The sequence below is a fragment of the Trichoderma asperellum genome, chromosome 4, assembly GCF_020647865.1.
Source record: "Trichoderma asperellum chromosome 4, complete sequence".
In the NCBI taxonomy this organism is placed as follows: domain Eukaryota; kingdom Fungi; phylum Ascomycota; class Sordariomycetes; order Hypocreales; family Hypocreaceae; genus Trichoderma; species Trichoderma asperellum.
Genome location: NC_089418.1, coordinates 1,577,585 through 1,592,438, shown reverse-complemented (window position 1 = coordinate 1,592,438; position 14,854 = coordinate 1,577,585). Strand labels below are relative to the sequence as shown.

Here is a 14,854-nt window from a genome sequence, read left to right as displayed (position 1 = left end):
AGAGAACGTTCAATCAGCCCATCGACGGCTTTGCAGAAGTATAAGGATATAAGTCCTCTTAGTCCGTATGTCCGAGGGCTTGCACTATCCGCTCTTTGCACCCCAAATACTGCACTGACGGGAGAAGAGCATAATTGATGCACATTTTAAATCTCAAAGTTGATAAACACTCTAGCTTGTTTAATTCTTTGTCTATATTCGATAGATTGGAGCATATTTTCATTCATAGCCGTCATGGTCACACTGGTATTCCAATTGCCTTCCACTCCATTGTATCTTGCAATCCCGCCGTTGAAAAGCAACAAAAAACTCCAAGGCACCTCTTAGCCTCCATTGATAATGCCGAAAAAATTGTACAGTTACATGCCACATTACTCATACAGATCCTCGCCCGCCATCTTTTGTCTATTCGTGTCGATGATACCTTCCATCATCTCTAATGCCCGACCCTGATTCTTCAGCTTCCCAAACGCCTTGAACGTAAATACGTCTGGCTTGAAGCCCGCTGCCTCCATGTCCTGCAAGGTAGATACCGTCTTGTTGATATTTTGCATCGTCGCGTATCCCTTCGTCAGGGTATTCCACGTCACAAGGTTGGGTTCGACGTTTTGTTCTTTCATCACCTGGATGACTTGTTCTGCTAGAATTCGATCACCACCGTTCAGTAGACCGCGCACAAGGATGCTGAATGTGCATAGACCTGGAGGTGGATGGACAGGAGTAGTGCGATTTTGGCCATCATTTGGCTCCGAACCGCTTCCCTCTGTGGCCTTTGACACGCTTCTTTGTACGTGATCTTTTAGCATATCTCCGAAAACTTGCAGCGCAGGCCGCGATAATCCACGCCTTTCCATCATAGTCATGATTATAGTATCATGTATCAAACTGCCTTGATCTTTGATGAGCTGAGCGGCAAAGTCTTTTTGCTCCTCAAGCCGAGCCTTGAAAAAGACATAGAAAGCCATAAGATCGTAAGGGTGCTGCAGAGTCTTAATGTAGGCCCTAAGCATAATTGCTATTGTCGTTGGATTAGGCTGTATTTTCGGGCCAACGTTTGGAGTGGAAAAGAACTTCTCAGTTAGAGGGACTATTGTATGAAGGAACTCCCACCGTCGCGGCCGGTTGCTATCAAATTTCTCGCCGTCATTGCCCGTTGTCTGCGTTAGGATCAGAGGCAAAGAGTCGGGAAGCCACCACTGCAAAGGCTCTAGTTCAAACTTGTTGGCGTACGCTCGCAGCATCGGCCCAAACAATGGATAAATCCAAGGTGCGGAGAATCCCTTCTCGCGGGATTCCATTTCTGCGAAATAGAAAACGGCGTGAAGCGCGTTGTTGAGCACATCCACATAGGGCACATTGGCTGCTTTAGCAACTTCGAGGCTCTTTGTCACATTCTCTACCTTGAGGCTCCCTTTGGCACCTCTGAAGATGGTTGACCAAGCTTTTGTATCCAGCTGAACGCCAGACTCGGAGAACAGCAAGGCAAGTCGTATGGCCTCGTCAACTTCTGCCTGCTGGCATAGAGAATCGAGGAAGGCGGTAGCATTGATGACGTTGGGTACAAAACCTTTACCCATGAAATACTCCAGGGCATCTTTGGGTGAAAAGGCCGGCTTTTCTTCTGACAAGCCGCCATGTGTTATCCGGCAATGCAACAGCGTAGTGATGGTGCTCGAAGGGCTGGGTGCATTGAGATCAACTCCGCTTTCGGCCAGCCCCTTTAGAATTTCAAACGCTGCATCTTTATGTGCCATATCTCCTGCCAACTTTCCTGCAAACTGCAATTGGGTATTTGGGTGTAGCTTGACGTTGGCCCTCTGCAACATACTGTAGAGCTCACTAGCCTGGTCACTTGGTAGCTTGCTTGCAAGCAGACCAGCTGTTCGTTGCCCAAGGGGCACATGGCCGGCAGGGGCGTCTTCGAGAATTTTCGCCACAATTTCTAGCATCTCTTCTGCCTTGATAGTTCGCTCACGAACATTCCTAATACTGCTAATGCGCAAGCGTTGCGCAATGAACAGAAGCACGTCGTTGATAGCATATCCAGGCGGTAAAGGGTCCAGAGTAGCCTCCAGCACCATATGTGCCTTTTCAGGGCAGCGGTCCAACGTTGAAATCATAACCACAGGCCACTGCTTGCCACGACTTTCCATGTCGAGACTCTTCCATGCCTGCTGCATACTGCGGGCATCATTAAGTTCAAAGAGCCACTTTGCATTGTCTCGCCATGGCCACGGCACCTTTGGCACTTCTGGCTTGTCTGGTCTCGAGACTTTCCAAAACTTGGTCTTCCAAAACGTAAAAGTTTTCCGGGCAGACTGGAGCTCAGAAGCAGGATGCCGATGTCGAATGTAGCCCCATTGCGAATGCATGCCTCGCAAATTCTGCAACTCTCTATATGCCGCCCGTGATTTTTCGTCTACAGGAGAGAGCTGTTCGGTATGCTGCGCATTAGACCTGGAAAAGTGATTTATTCTGTTATTGGTGATCATATAACGCCTCTTTCTGACAAAATAAGGTTTCTCTGGAGCATCAAGGGACTCGGATTTGGGCATTCGCTTGCGAGGTCTAGATTTGTTCGATGCCGGTCGATTTTGCTGAATGTTTTTTCCAGCTAGTCGACTAGTCCGGTGCTTCGACTGTGACATGTCCGAAACAGCACGACTCTTCGTTCCATCACTGACTGCTGCAGGATTGGCAGATATATCGATAGTTTCTTGCGGGCTTAGATAGGAGGTGAGATATTGCGGCCTGAGAGGCGCATTGTCGTTTTCGAATGGACGGACATTATTGAGCGGTACGGTTTGCGCTACAGAACTCAGTTGTCGTAATGAGGGTCTTGCGGCGAATTGGGAGATTGGTCGAAGAAGAGTAGCAGACGAGGAGGGTATCCTTAAGCACCTGCATTTCAGGAAGCCGGCGCGAACCATGGGTGCCGCTGGCATTTTGAAGAATTAGTGGCCGGTACACGGCCAGCAGTCCGCATCGTGCACTGCTGCGAGTTGCGGTTTTGCTGACTTGACGATCTCAGCAAGCTGAGCTGGATTGTGTCGATGAAAGTTGTTCGCTGGAGGCTATCGCAAAGAATATTTTAGCACGACCCTGGTTGACTTGGCCGCTAAAATCCGGCATGTGGCCCTGGCTGCACCTCAAGCAACGCCGCCCCACCAAGCTTCAATTCGCTTTTCCACGGCCAATCGCTGGAGGAACCTCGACTCTTTGAATTGATGTTGGCATTCCGCGCGTTATAACAACGGCGTCACAATATGAATTCGCACAACAGCCTTAGCGCCGCTGCAGATGAGCGAAAAGCGCGTCTTGCAAAGCTCAAAAGCCTCAAAAGAAAACAGCCTACCGACGAGGTCGCCACTCCAGAAGGTGATCGCGATGCATCGCAGCCAGAGGAGCCTGACGTTACGACACTACATCTCTCTGGCCGAAACTATGATCCAGAGACAAGAGGCCCTAAACTTGGTTTTGATGCGCCGCCGACTCTCGCCCTAGAAAAGCCTACATTGGAAGAGCAAGCTGCAGAGGTGGAAGCCGATGTTCGAGAACGAGCGGCCAAAGAGGCAGAAGACGACAAGGGCTTGGATCTCTTCAAATTGCAACCCAAGAAGCCGAATTGGGATCTGAAACGAAATTTGGACCAAAAGATGGAACTGCTGAACACGCGGACGGATAATGCAATTGCAAAATTGGTCAGAGAAAGAGTTATGGGTGCGCAGAAGGCAGCCCAGAAGACTGCAGGTGTCGACAGTGGAAATCTAGATGGAGACGCTGCTGGGGTCGACGGCATCGCTCTCGTCGAGGGACTTAGGGTCCGTGAACAAGAAGAGCAGGAAGAAGAACAGAGAGAACGTGAGGAGGAAGAGTCGATGGGCTTATAAAGGATACCAAAAAAGAACTGGAGGCACTGTATGTAATTACTTATGTTTATTCCTGCTATGGCATGGGCCGGAGTTTGTTTTGTTTTTGGGCATTACGGCTATTATTTACTCCTGGACAATAAATAAAGATACCCTGCTATCTTCCTCCCGTGTTCATAGACTGGGTTAACGCTAACCGCTTGCTGAAGGGGCTCAGACTTCGCTCTCGGGGCGTTTCTCTAGGAGGCATCCTCCCTTGTCCTTGATGACGGCCACCACGGCGTCCGCCACGCGGTTGGTGGTCATCATCTCGCCTTCGATACGGCCGGTCATCTCGCTGTGGCGACCTTGATCGCGAGTTTGAATCACCCCGCCGTCTGCCATGGCGTCTCTCTGGCCCTGGGTCGTACCGTTGCCGAGGGGGCGAGACGTCATCTCTCCGAGCATGAGAGGGCTGCCCGTATCGATTTCTATCACTTCCCTGAGTATCCTCACGCGAAGGGGATCTGCTATCGCGTGATACTGAACTCCTTTGTCGTCGCGGAGGTGACGGGCTTCGGCTATAACTGCGATCGCTAGCGGAGTCTGCGCTGTAACTGCGATTGGTGGCAGACTTGGGGCTATGATCTCGTCGCTTGGCGGCAGGAGACCTAGTTCTCCGTCCAGGTGGTGGAGAACGAGAATCTCTTGAGGCGTCTGTTGAGATGGTTGAGACTGAGTGAGATGAGACGGACCTTTGGCGCCTAGAACTTGCATCTAGCAGTTCATCCTCGCGATCCTCGAGCTCTCGCTTTCTTTCCCGCTCAGCCTCTAATTTGGCAAGCTCCTCATCCGCAACACCTTTCCTGTGGTAATGTTAGTGATCTGCTCATCTTGATATAAAGGAGCACATGTATAATTTAGAGGCTGTAAATATACCCACTTCTTTTCTAGGGGGTTGGGAGTATCACTTGTCAGTTTAGGAACAAGCTTAGGATTGCGAAGCTGCTGTGAACGCGAAGGACGAGAAACGTATGGTCGTTCCTGTGTTGATGACTTGCATTCGTATGAATAGTGCCGTGCTGAGTGTGTTAGCTAGGCAACGTCATCTCATGAGTGATGCATGGTACATATCTCGCTTTAAGCATTTTTGGCACTGAACATTGGCCGGAGTTGACCTGCTAGGTCCTCCGCGTCCTCTGTACGCGAACATCAAGAAAAATCGTATAAATGCCTTGTGTGAAAATGAATGGATGGCTGTGATTGGGGTGATGCAGATCAGGGCGTTTCAAGTTGAATGAGGAGGGACTTGAATCTTGTCCAGGATCGTCTGGTTTTACTATGGGAGTATGCCTAGGGAGTTCTACAGTGGCCTTTGCTTTGGCTCAGCGCGCACGCGAGTCCTACTAAGCGCTGAGGGAGCTGGTCTCAGACCGCAGCGAAGCACGTGATCCCGGCTATGTGCCAATACTGTGCAGAGTGCCAAGCACTTGGAAGAGAAAGCAGCCGCTGAGATCCTAAATCTATACAGTAAAACACCGTGCAGCACAGAATTTTTCGGCGGCTTGTTCCTGTCTCGTCCCAAGACACTCGCCTTAGTCAGCAGCACAGATACACATTATTGTTCCGTAGCAGGCTGGGTGGAATCTGCCGGCGCTAGGACAATCTGAGCTCTCCTCTGAGATTTGTAACTGCAGATTCTCCAGTGTCCTCTCCAGAGCCTTGTCGTCCTCACCCCGATGACATCGGCGTGAACTGCGACTTTGGCGCTCACATCTGCTTGCTGCTCGTCAGAGTCTGTCCCGTAGGCGCTGGGGGAGCCACTAAGCAACCTGTCGCTGTAAGTCCGCCTTCCGCAGCCAAACCCATAAATTTCACCCCTCTCAGGGATAACTTCGTTTTTTTGGGAACACCCCTCCACAAGAAAGTCCTGCCATCCGCCTGGCTCGCACGGCCATTACTCCATTTTGCTCTTCGCGCGCAGCGGCCTTGTTGACTGAATATCCTTCCAGGCTGCCAGGTGAATCCGAGCCCGCGATTACGCCTCTCCGGGCCCTTGAACCGACCGCTGCGAAAAAAAATCTTGATTCGCCTTGCTCGTTTCGCCAAGACATGACCAGCTAGACGAACAATGTACTTCCTGTTACGACAATGAGCACCTGCACTCTGTTCTCGATCTCCTGGCTCGTTCCCATTGATTCTGCTTCTTGATCTTGTCTTGTCTACTGTCTTTCTCACCCGCTTTCGCTCGATTTCGGCGCACTTGGTCGGGTGCCTTTTGGATTGCGGCGCCCACGATCGATTAAAAAACGTTCCTTCTCCGCCTTGCGTTCTGCCTTGTTATATACCAACCATTGGGCTTCGAATAAGTCGTTTCGAGCCGTGAATACCTACTGATATGGCGACAATTCCTTCCGACTTACCTAAACGCTCCTTTGCAAATGTAAGTGTGCCTCAAGCCGGCCATTTTGCGCCGTACATCTTTAGATACTCTGTCATTGGGGGAAGCCTAGAGGGACTGACCAATAATCTTCCACTTGCAGATAGCTGCGTCTGCAGCACTAGAAAACCCCTCAGATTCGTCTCCTAGCCGATCGAAGATGTCGCCAAAGGATCAAGCAGGTGTCAATACGCTGTCTCCTGCTGGCGAGCCCACCCAGTCTCCGCCGCCGGCTCTCTCGTCGCCCCAGTCGGCGAACCCATTACCAACTGATATTCCTGGGGCCATGGAGAAGGTGGCGGCATCGCTTAACAACCTTAGTCTTGGGTCAAATATTCCCAGCTTGGTTGTTGATGGTAGCAACTCATCTGCTGCCGCTCGATCTCAAGCTGTATTCAGCAGAGCTAGTGGATCTGATGATTCCCAGAAGGCTGATTCCAGCTCAGAATTGGGTACTAAGCCTCCTAGCCTGGATGGGAAAAGCATCACTTCTGGAACCACGTTTGCCCTTGACGAAAAAGAATCTCTCCGCCCGGATGACAGTGCCAGCGTTAAAGCTGCCGCCGAGGATGACGATTCTTTCTCGATCCGGGGATCTCTGATTGCTGGCTCACGCATGAGTTCAGACCTTGCTGCCAGAGCTAGAGGCATACAGCTGGGAGATATGCCGGATCGGCGACTAGCGCAGCCAGTAGCTGGAGGTCACGGACATGGCATCCTGACCCCCCAGAGCACATCGTCAGAACAACCAGCACAGAACGCATTGAGAAGCGTGAGCGGGTCATCGGACGCCCTGAATGTTATTTACAGACAAGCCCCCGATGATAAACTCCTCGAAGCGTTAGCGGCTCCAAGAGACAGGCTTTTCCTCCTGCGATTGGAAAAAGATGTCATCGATTTCGTCCAGGATTCAAAGCAAGTTCCCCTCTCCTCCCCCTAAAGCGAAACAACTCTACTAACCGATACTACAGAGAGCCATACATGGATCTTCCCCCGTCGAATTCGTTTTGTAGGATGTTGACCCATAAGCTAGCCGACTACTACCATATGACGCACTCGTTTGAGCCCCATATCGGCTCTGTTCGCATCTTCAGAACGCCTTTCTGTCGAGTGCCGCCGTCTCTGGCAACAATGATACCCCAAACGACTGTTTCAACTAGTAGCACTCCCCCGCCAGCAGTTTTGCCAAGGAAGATCATGCGTCGAGGGCAAGATGAGGAGGGTGGCAGCGGCAGCGCTGGAGCTTCCAAGACTACTTCGGAGAATGGCAGCGATTCCAAAGATAAACAGCCGCTCATCAGTCAAAAGTATGTCATTGTTGTCGAATATTGCATGCGGCAGGCCATTAACTCGTTTATAGGTTGTCTCGAGAAGAGCGAGAAGAGATGTACAAACTCGCTAGACAGCGAATTTTCGGAAACTCTGAAGAGACACCATCTGGTTAGTATAGCCCCGAATGCCTGAATAAGTCGGAACTCAACAGCTAACCCTTTTCATCAGAAGCAGATGGCGAATATGGAGTGTCCCGAGCAAGCTCCGTTTCTGCTAACAATAGGTCTACTGCCAGTAAAAAGGCAAAGCCTGTCAAACAGCGGCGTGATGATACAGATGGCTTTGATTCTAGGCGCCAGTACGCGCCTTATTGGGGGCCTCAACAACAGACATGGGTGTCTCAGCCACCTAATCAGTTTGTCCCTCCCGCGAACGGACAGTTTAACTCGCAGCCTGTTCCATCTTACCCTGCCCAGGTGGCCACTGCGTACAACCAGCAGCCTCCTGGCTACCCTGCGGCGCAAGGAATGGCGCCAAATGCGCCTTATCCAACTCCGCCCCAGGTATGTGATACATTTTGTTGCTTTCACGCAAAACCAAGTTTCAGTTACTGACTTATTCCAGCCGTATGCGCCGCAGCCTGTGCAGCAACGGTACCCTCCAAATGGGAGCCCGATGACAGCATATGGCTCGCCCATCTTGCCTGGTGCTCCTCCACCTAACTGGCAACCTGGGTTCAGTCCCGCACCTTATCCGCCTCGAGGACCTACTCCGAGCGGCCCTCCTGCGCAGGGTGGAATTCCGTACGCATTTGGGCAACTGCCGGCAAATATAAACCCTCATGATCCCAAGAGCCAGCATCCAATCCCTGGAAGCTACAATAGGAATCACGCTTTCAACCCCAAGACACAGTCTTTTGTGCCGGGGTCGAACGGGATGCCACCACCTATGCAGCCGCTCCAGCCGCCCTTTACGGCGCCGGGATCTCACCACGGCAGTCCACAAATCGGGACTCCTCATCTAGCCTACGGCGGATACCCATCCGCGATGCCACCTCATCCATATGCTGGTGGATATAACATGGCTCGACAAGGCTCGAACAATTCCATTGCTGCATACCATACCCCACCCCCTCTTGTCGCTCCGCCTCATGTCCAGCATATGCCGGCAATGCAAAGCCTGCAACATATCCCACAACCCCAGCATATACTCCAGAACCAGCAGGTGCATGTTTCGGGTCGAGCAAATATCCCTCAGGGACCGAATCAAATGTTTAGTACTAGTAGTCATTTACCTGCTTACGGTAATCCAGCAACGCTGCCACAGAAGCCAGCTACTGGAATTTAATGAGCATCTTCAGGTGTTCGGGGCCTGCTGGAGGCCCCCGGCGCATATGGCATATTTAGAGCAAAAAATACTTTGGCGTTTTAACGGTGGGAAGGAAGATTGGTTTCTACTTTGTCTATTTCTCCTTTTTTTTTTTCATTTTTGGACCCTTCTCCTTTCTACTCACTCTTTTCTTTCAATACTTGCAGCGGATGAAGAGCGAGTTGGAGGCTATAAAGCAAGTGCTAGACATTACATCACATTAAGAATAAATCATGTCTCTATGTAGGACCAGATAGAGAATTGCGTGACGAATCAATATTCATATCTAATATCTCAAGTGCCAAAATTATGTTTGGCATACCACAACGCCAAGATGATACTGCGTTCGCGTGTAGGTGTATTGTTGGGACAATGTCGCAATGCACGTCCAAATTCGCTCCCACCCATCCATCCCGAGACGCCTCAGGCATGCTTCCTATTCCCCCCTTCAACATTTCCGCTTTTTTTATAGGACCTTTTTTCCTTATAGGGCCCAATTGCCCAGATGCAAAGGGAAAATTATAAACCAAACGACAGTTACACAGCTATTGATAACCGCCCCTCTATCCTTCTTTTCTTCCCTTTTCGTCTTACTCGGTGGGCTCCCGAGGCTCTCGGGGCTCTCGGGGCTCTCGTTGTTGACCGCCGCTTCTACCGCCACCACGTCCGCCGCGCTTGTTTCCGCGCTGGGCACCCTTCTCGCCGTCATTCTTACCCTCTTCCTTTTCATTGCTGACCAGGTTGGCAGTTGCCAATCGCTGGGAAAGATCGATCTGAGTTCGGATAGTGTTGGCCAGGTAGCTGACCATGAGGACGTCCTGGATGTGGTTGTTGAAGTCGTGCTCGATCTGAGAAGCATCGACCTTGGGGGCCAGAGACAGGGCGCCCATGAGGTACTGTGCGAGGGCGTTGTTGGGCTCCTCGTCCTCATCTAATACGCCGTTGGCCCACTCGCTGACACGGTCCAGAAGGCTGATGGTCTGCTCGATAGATCGGCCCAGGCTCTCGATATCTGATACCAGGGGAGCGTTCCGTGACTCGAGGTCGCGGGCGCTGGCGACAGCCTCGAGGGCGCTCTTGTCGGCGTCTCCATAGAGCATCTTGTGGGGGACCTGGATGAAGAGGCAGCTCTCGGCAGCTCGCTCGGCGTTGACGGCGACGGGGGCGCTGATGTAGCATCTCGTCTCGATGTCCTGGCCGGGCTCTGTGGAGATGGTGAGGTGGATGGCGGGGTGGGGGAAGGTGCCGGTGTCCGGGGCGGCGAAGAAGTTCTGGATCAGGGCGCTGAAGCTGTTGAGCTCGTGCGAGGTGGTGTACCAGCCGAGTAGCGACTCGCGGGGCGCAGCCTTGAGGACCAGGGCCAGCATGTTCTTCTGGTATTCGACGTCGACCTCAACCTGGTCCTCCTCCTCGGTATGGGGGATGGCGAAGCAGGATCGAACTTCGACCTCGGTTCCATCTTCGGAACGGGTGCCTACCAGGGCGCCAATGACCCGGGTGGACTGCGAGTTTTCGCGGATGTCGCGTCGGACGGCATGGTCGAGGATGGAGAGGACAGCCTAGAAGCCGGAAGAGCGATATATCAGCCATTGAACTTGTCTTGTGAGTTTCCCTTTGCCCCCCTCAACTCCCTCCTCTTTGCATCCTCCCGGGAATCTCTCTTCCGCGGACGCTCCATCGTGACAGGATCATATATACCTGGGGCTGGATATGGACGGTAAGCGGGGCAATGTTCGTCTGGAGCCCGACGTTGGTGTGAGCCAGCGGGCGAGCGAGGTGCAAAAACCGTTCCGTTGCGGCAGCCATACTGGGCGAAAAGAAAAATGTCTCGACAACGCAAAGAGATGTCGAAGGACTAGTTTTTCTTTTTCTTCTAAGATGTAAAAGGTCGAAGAGTGGGGGGTGGGAAGGGGGAGGGGGGGAGAAGGAAAAAAAAGAGTGGCTCCGGCGTGGAAGTTTTGGCGTGTGTCCTCGCCTCTTTTTTTTTCACTCGTCGACGACAGTCCTCTAAATTTCGCCGATTTTGTGATTTACGGTTTTGGCGGGCGGTGCTGGGGTTGTGCGCACTAAAATTGGCAAAATGCGCTGCTTTGCGATAAGGCTGCGTGGCGCAGAGCAGCTTTACCCCACCATGGTGTGGCTGGTGAAACAGACCCGTAATTTCATGCAAGGCTGATAGCTTCAATCCAACTTTTTTTTCCTACCTTGCCTCGTGGTGCAGTTCGCTTCCTTGAGAGAGCGTTTGTGCATTGGTTTGGCTTTACAGTCGGGTTTATTTCTCTGCGATATATTGCCATGGCAGGCCCAAGAGGAGGCGGAAACTTTAGAGGCCGTGGTTCAAGAGGTGGCCCAAGAGGTGGAAGTTTCAGAGGTCGCGGATCAAGAGGTGGAGCAAGAGGCAGAGGCAGAGGAGGAAGAGGCAGACAGTTCAGTCAATGGGGCCCCGACAGAAAATTTGACGCTGCTCGGCTGGCTGAAAATGCCGAGGAAGATGAGTATGTCATTCTTGGCTCTACTACTTGAATCTGCTAGACATGTAACTGACAAGACTTTTTTTTTTTTTTTGGCCATAGTGAGAGCGGATCTGGATCCGACGCCTCAGACTTGGAAGACGAAACGCTCAACGATGTAGCCTCAGATGACGACGAGCAACAAGCTACCGCACGGCCATATATGGCACTGATGCAGAAATTCCACGATTCGAGCGCATCAAGTGCGCCAAGCGCTAAACGGAGAAAGATTACACATGCCGAACCCTCGAGCCGGAGCCCAAGCCCCACGCAAGAGCAATCAGAAGATGAGGAAGAGGAAGAATCCGATCCTAAGCGAGAGGACATTGACGAAGCTGATGAAGAGGGGGAAGAAGGGGAAGACGAGACTGGAGGCGTTGAAGATGATGCAAACGACTCAGAAGACGAGATTGATGCCACGGATCCGTTTGATGCCCATTTCGCAAATCCAGACCAACAAACAAGCGCGCCAGCAGTAACCGCGGCGAAGAAGGGAGAATGGACTACAAGTCGGGCTATGATACAACCTTGGAGAGCAGTTGTTGTCTCTCCTGACACCAACAGCACTGAGCCAATCCCCCAGCCCATATCGGGACTTGGGGGGCTGAAGCTGAAGCAGAAACTGCGAGAAACAGCAAAGGAGAAGATGAGCAGTCTTGATGCAGCACAAAAGGCATTTGCGCCTTTGCTATTCGGTTACAAAGACATTTTGTTTTGCGACCGGTCTGTAGAGAACTCGCACAAAATGCGACAGACCGTCTGCCTCCATGCGCTGAACCACATATTCAAGTAAGATTAGTCCAGGCGGATTGAGAGAGACTATAACGCTAATTCTGTTACAGGACTCGAGATAGGGTAATTAAGAACAACTATAAGCTTTCAAAAGCTGGCGATGATTCGGAACTTGAGCTTCGAGACCAAGGCTTCACAAGGCCCAAGGTCCTGTTTCTTTTACCAACTCGAAACTCATGCGCCCAGATTATGAAGGTGATTCAAGACTTGATTGAACCCGATCAACAAGAGAACTTTAAGCGTTTCAACGAGTCCTACACTGAGAGCGACGAAACCTTTGGTGCTGATCGGCCTGCCGATTTCAAGGACCTGTTTGGTGGTAACGACGACGACATGTTCCGTATCGGCATCAAGTTTACACGCAAGACAATCAAGTACTTTGCGCAGTTCTATAGCTCTGATATTCTCTTCGCTAGCCCTCTCGGCCTTCGTATGGCTATGGGATCCGAGGAAGAGAAGAAGAAGCCAGATTTTGACTTCCTCAGTTCCATTGAGATGGTTGTCATGGACCAAGCTGATGCTCTGTTGATGCAGAACTGGGAGCACGTTGAGCACATCTTTGAGCACCTCAACCTTCAGCCCAAGGATGCCCACGACTGTGACTTTAGTCGTGTCCGCAACTGGTATCTGGAAGATGAGGCAAAATACTACCGGCAGACAGTCATTCTATCTGCCTTCAACACCCCCGAGCTGGCAGAGCTTCAGAGAGTATACTGCCATAACTGGGCTGGAAGAGTTCGACTACAGCCAGAGTACCCTGGCGTTCTTGGTCAACTGGGTGTCAAGATCAAGCAGACGTTTACCCGATTCCAATCAAATACCGTGGAGAAGGATCCCGAAGCCAGGTTTGAATACTTTACTTCAACTATTATTCCATCTCTGGTGAAGCGGTCCAAAGATACCAGCGGGACTCTCATATTTATCCCCTCCTATCTTGACTTCGTCCGTGTGAGGAACTATTTCGCTACTGCCGATGAAGTGTTTAGCCTCACCTTTGGCGTGATATCTGAGTACACTGAAATTCGAGAAGCTTCTCGAGCCCGATCTCACTTCTTGACCGGTCGACATAAGGTCTTGCTCTACACGGAGAGAGCTCACCACTTCCGACGATACCAGTTCAGCGGGGTGCAGAGAGTCGTCTTCTACGGGCTACCAGACAATCCCATCTTCTACAAGGAGATTGCGGGCGGATACCTGGCTAAGAGCGAGAGGGACATGAAGATAGAGCCTGGGCAGGGGACCGTGCGGGCAATCTTTTCAAAGTACGATGTGATGAAGCTGGAGAGGGTGGCTGGGTCGAAGAGAGTAGGAAAGATGATCCAGGACCGCGGCGATACCTTTGATTTCGTATAGAATGCGCTCTTTGGCGGCAAACATGATAGAAAATGGCTGGCGTAATACCACATAACTCGGCGTGTTGAATTTTACTATATACATGTTCAATCTGAGGTGGTCATTCCATTATTGGTAGACATAAATTGTACATTGATATATGCTGTGTTGTACATGGTGCTTTTATCCTTCAACGGAAGGCTGCTGCACCGAAAATTCTAGAGATTTTTTTCTTCCTTTACTTTTCCCCTGCCATAGCTTATATCCATCATGTTTCATGCATCATATAATCGTCTTCACCTCTTTGCTTCCCCATCTGTCTTGGCAGACTTTGCGCTTTCAGGAACAATATCTCCCGCCATGGCTTCCGCAGCAGCACCCTCCTTCTCAGCGAATCTGGCGGAGTCGGCGCTCTCGCCCTGGGCCTCCAGCGCACCCTCGCCCTCGGTGCTCAAGATCATAAACTTGTGCACCATCTCCTCCAGCTCCTTCTCGTCCCGGAACTTGGTCACCTTCTTCACGTTCTGGAGAGTCACCGACGTGGAGGGCCGCCCCAGCATGCGGTCCCGCGCGAGGGTCTTGGCCGTCATCATGAACCGGGAGTCCTTCTTGCCGTCGACGAATTCGAGGATTGCGCTCTCGCCCTGGTCGTATGTGTTCTTGGGCTCTGTGCGGACGACTCGCGTGTAGCCGCCCTCGCGTGATAGGTATCGGTTTCGTAGTTCGCCAAAGAGCTTGGGTAGAAGCTTATTGGGTGTCTGATTTTAATCTCATTTTGTTAGCTAAATTGATTTGACTTGTCATTTGGAAATGAAGAAAATGCAAGCCCAACAGCGATTTTGTATTGAGAGAGCAAAGAGAGGAATTTTTGACTGACATAAAGAATACCCTGAGCTGATCTCCTGCACGGCTCATTGTTCCTCTTGGCCAGCGTTATTAGCTTGTCTGCCAGGCGCTGCGTCTCCTTGGCCTTTGCGTATGTGGTCTGGATGTGTTCATATTGGACGAGTTGCGTGACGAGGCCGCGCAGCAGAGCTTGTCTGGCGGACGATTTGCGGCTCAGATGCCGGTATTTGACGAGACCACCCGCCATGGCAAAGGTGGGATATCTAATGCAGCAATTGAGAGCTGTGAAGCCGCAAGAGCAGATAAAATTAAAGTGGCCGTTGTTATTTCTTCGGCTGTTCTCTTCGGCTTGTGGTTGTTGCTGTTTGCTTGGCTGGGCAAGGCTTTGGAATGTCTCACTGCAAGTTTGAAGCCTTTCGTGGTGGGCTGCGATCTGGTTGGCTGTA

The 14,854-nt window shown here is 51.4% G+C and overlaps 7 protein-coding genes across 8 annotated transcripts; 3 read left to right on the top strand and 4 right to left on the bottom strand.

Moving 5' to 3' along the window:
- Positions 1 to 123: 123 nt before the first annotated feature.
- Positions 124 to 3,058, bottom strand: TrAFT101_006942 (uncharacterized protein). Its single transcript, XM_024908542.2, has one exon. The coding sequence runs from the start codon at positions 2,943 to 2,945 to the stop codon at positions 372 to 374; it is 2,574 nt and encodes an 857-aa protein (XP_024758593.2). The 5' UTR covers positions 2,946 to 3,058; the 3' UTR covers positions 124 to 371.
- An 85-nt stretch (positions 3,059 to 3,143) lies between these two features.
- Positions 3,144 to 4,032, top strand: TrAFT101_006941 (uncharacterized protein). Its single transcript, XM_024906901.2, has one exon. It carries the CDS (start codon positions 3,267 to 3,269, stop codon positions 3,888 to 3,890), a length of 624 nt encoding a protein of 207 aa, XP_024758592.1. The 5' UTR covers positions 3,144 to 3,266; the 3' UTR covers positions 3,891 to 4,032.
- Positions 4,033 to 4,082: 50 nt separating this feature from the next.
- On the bottom strand, positions 4,083 to 4,625 carry TrAFT101_006940 (uncharacterized protein; the record flags this gene model as incomplete). The annotated part of the gene is made up of 1 exon (XM_024910066.2): positions 4,083 to 4,625. The coding sequence occupies one exon, from the start codon at positions 4,623 to 4,625 to the stop codon at positions 4,083 to 4,085; it is 543 nt and encodes a 180-aa protein (XP_024758591.2).
- Positions 4,626 to 5,666: 1,041 nt separating this feature from the next.
- On the top strand, positions 5,667 to 9,050 carry TrAFT101_006939 (uncharacterized protein). The gene is made up of 6 exons (XM_066127916.1): positions 5,667 to 6,291; positions 6,392 to 7,203; positions 7,260 to 7,595; positions 7,649 to 7,728; positions 7,789 to 8,123; positions 8,185 to 9,050. The coding sequence occupies exons 1-6, from the start codon at positions 6,247 to 6,249 to the stop codon at positions 8,905 to 8,907; spliced, it is 2,331 nt and encodes a 776-aa protein (XP_065984029.1). The 5' UTR covers positions 5,667 to 6,246; the 3' UTR covers positions 8,908 to 9,050.
- A 1-nt stretch (position 9,051) lies between these two features.
- Positions 9,052 to 11,136, bottom strand: TrAFT101_006938 (uncharacterized protein). Of its 2 annotated transcripts, XM_024904200.2 has the most exons (2): positions 10,627 to 11,136; positions 9,192 to 10,487 (listed from the first exon to the last, which is right to left on the bottom strand). In XM_024904200.2, the coding sequence occupies exons 1-2, from the start codon at positions 10,732 to 10,734 to the stop codon at positions 9,519 to 9,521; spliced, it is 1,077 nt and encodes a 358-aa protein (XP_024758588.1). In that variant the 5' UTR covers positions 10,735 to 11,136; the 3' UTR covers positions 9,192 to 9,518. The 2 variants fall into 2 exon arrangements, with proteins under 2 accessions (XP_065984028.1, XP_024758588.1); XM_066127915.1 differs by having other exon boundaries at positions 9,052 to 10,648.
- Positions 10,066 to 13,736, top strand: UTP25 (rRNA-binding ribosome biosynthesis protein utp25). The gene is made up of 3 exons (XM_024900669.2): positions 10,066 to 11,423; positions 11,502 to 12,227; positions 12,281 to 13,736. Exons 1-3 carry the CDS (start codon positions 11,224 to 11,226, stop codon positions 13,581 to 13,583), a joined length of 2,229 nt encoding a protein of 742 aa, XP_024758587.2. The 5' UTR covers positions 10,066 to 11,223; the 3' UTR covers positions 13,584 to 13,736.
- TrAFT101_006936 (mitochondrial 54S ribosomal protein bL17m) lies at positions 13,352 to 14,834 on the bottom strand. Its single transcript, XM_024910065.2, has 2 exons — positions 14,440 to 14,834; positions 13,352 to 14,320 (listed from the first exon to the last, which is right to left on the bottom strand). Exons 1-2 carry the CDS (start codon positions 14,653 to 14,655, stop codon positions 13,859 to 13,861), a joined length of 678 nt encoding a protein of 225 aa, XP_024758586.2. The 5' UTR covers positions 14,656 to 14,834; the 3' UTR covers positions 13,352 to 13,858.
- Positions 14,835 to 14,854: the final 20 nt, after the last annotated feature.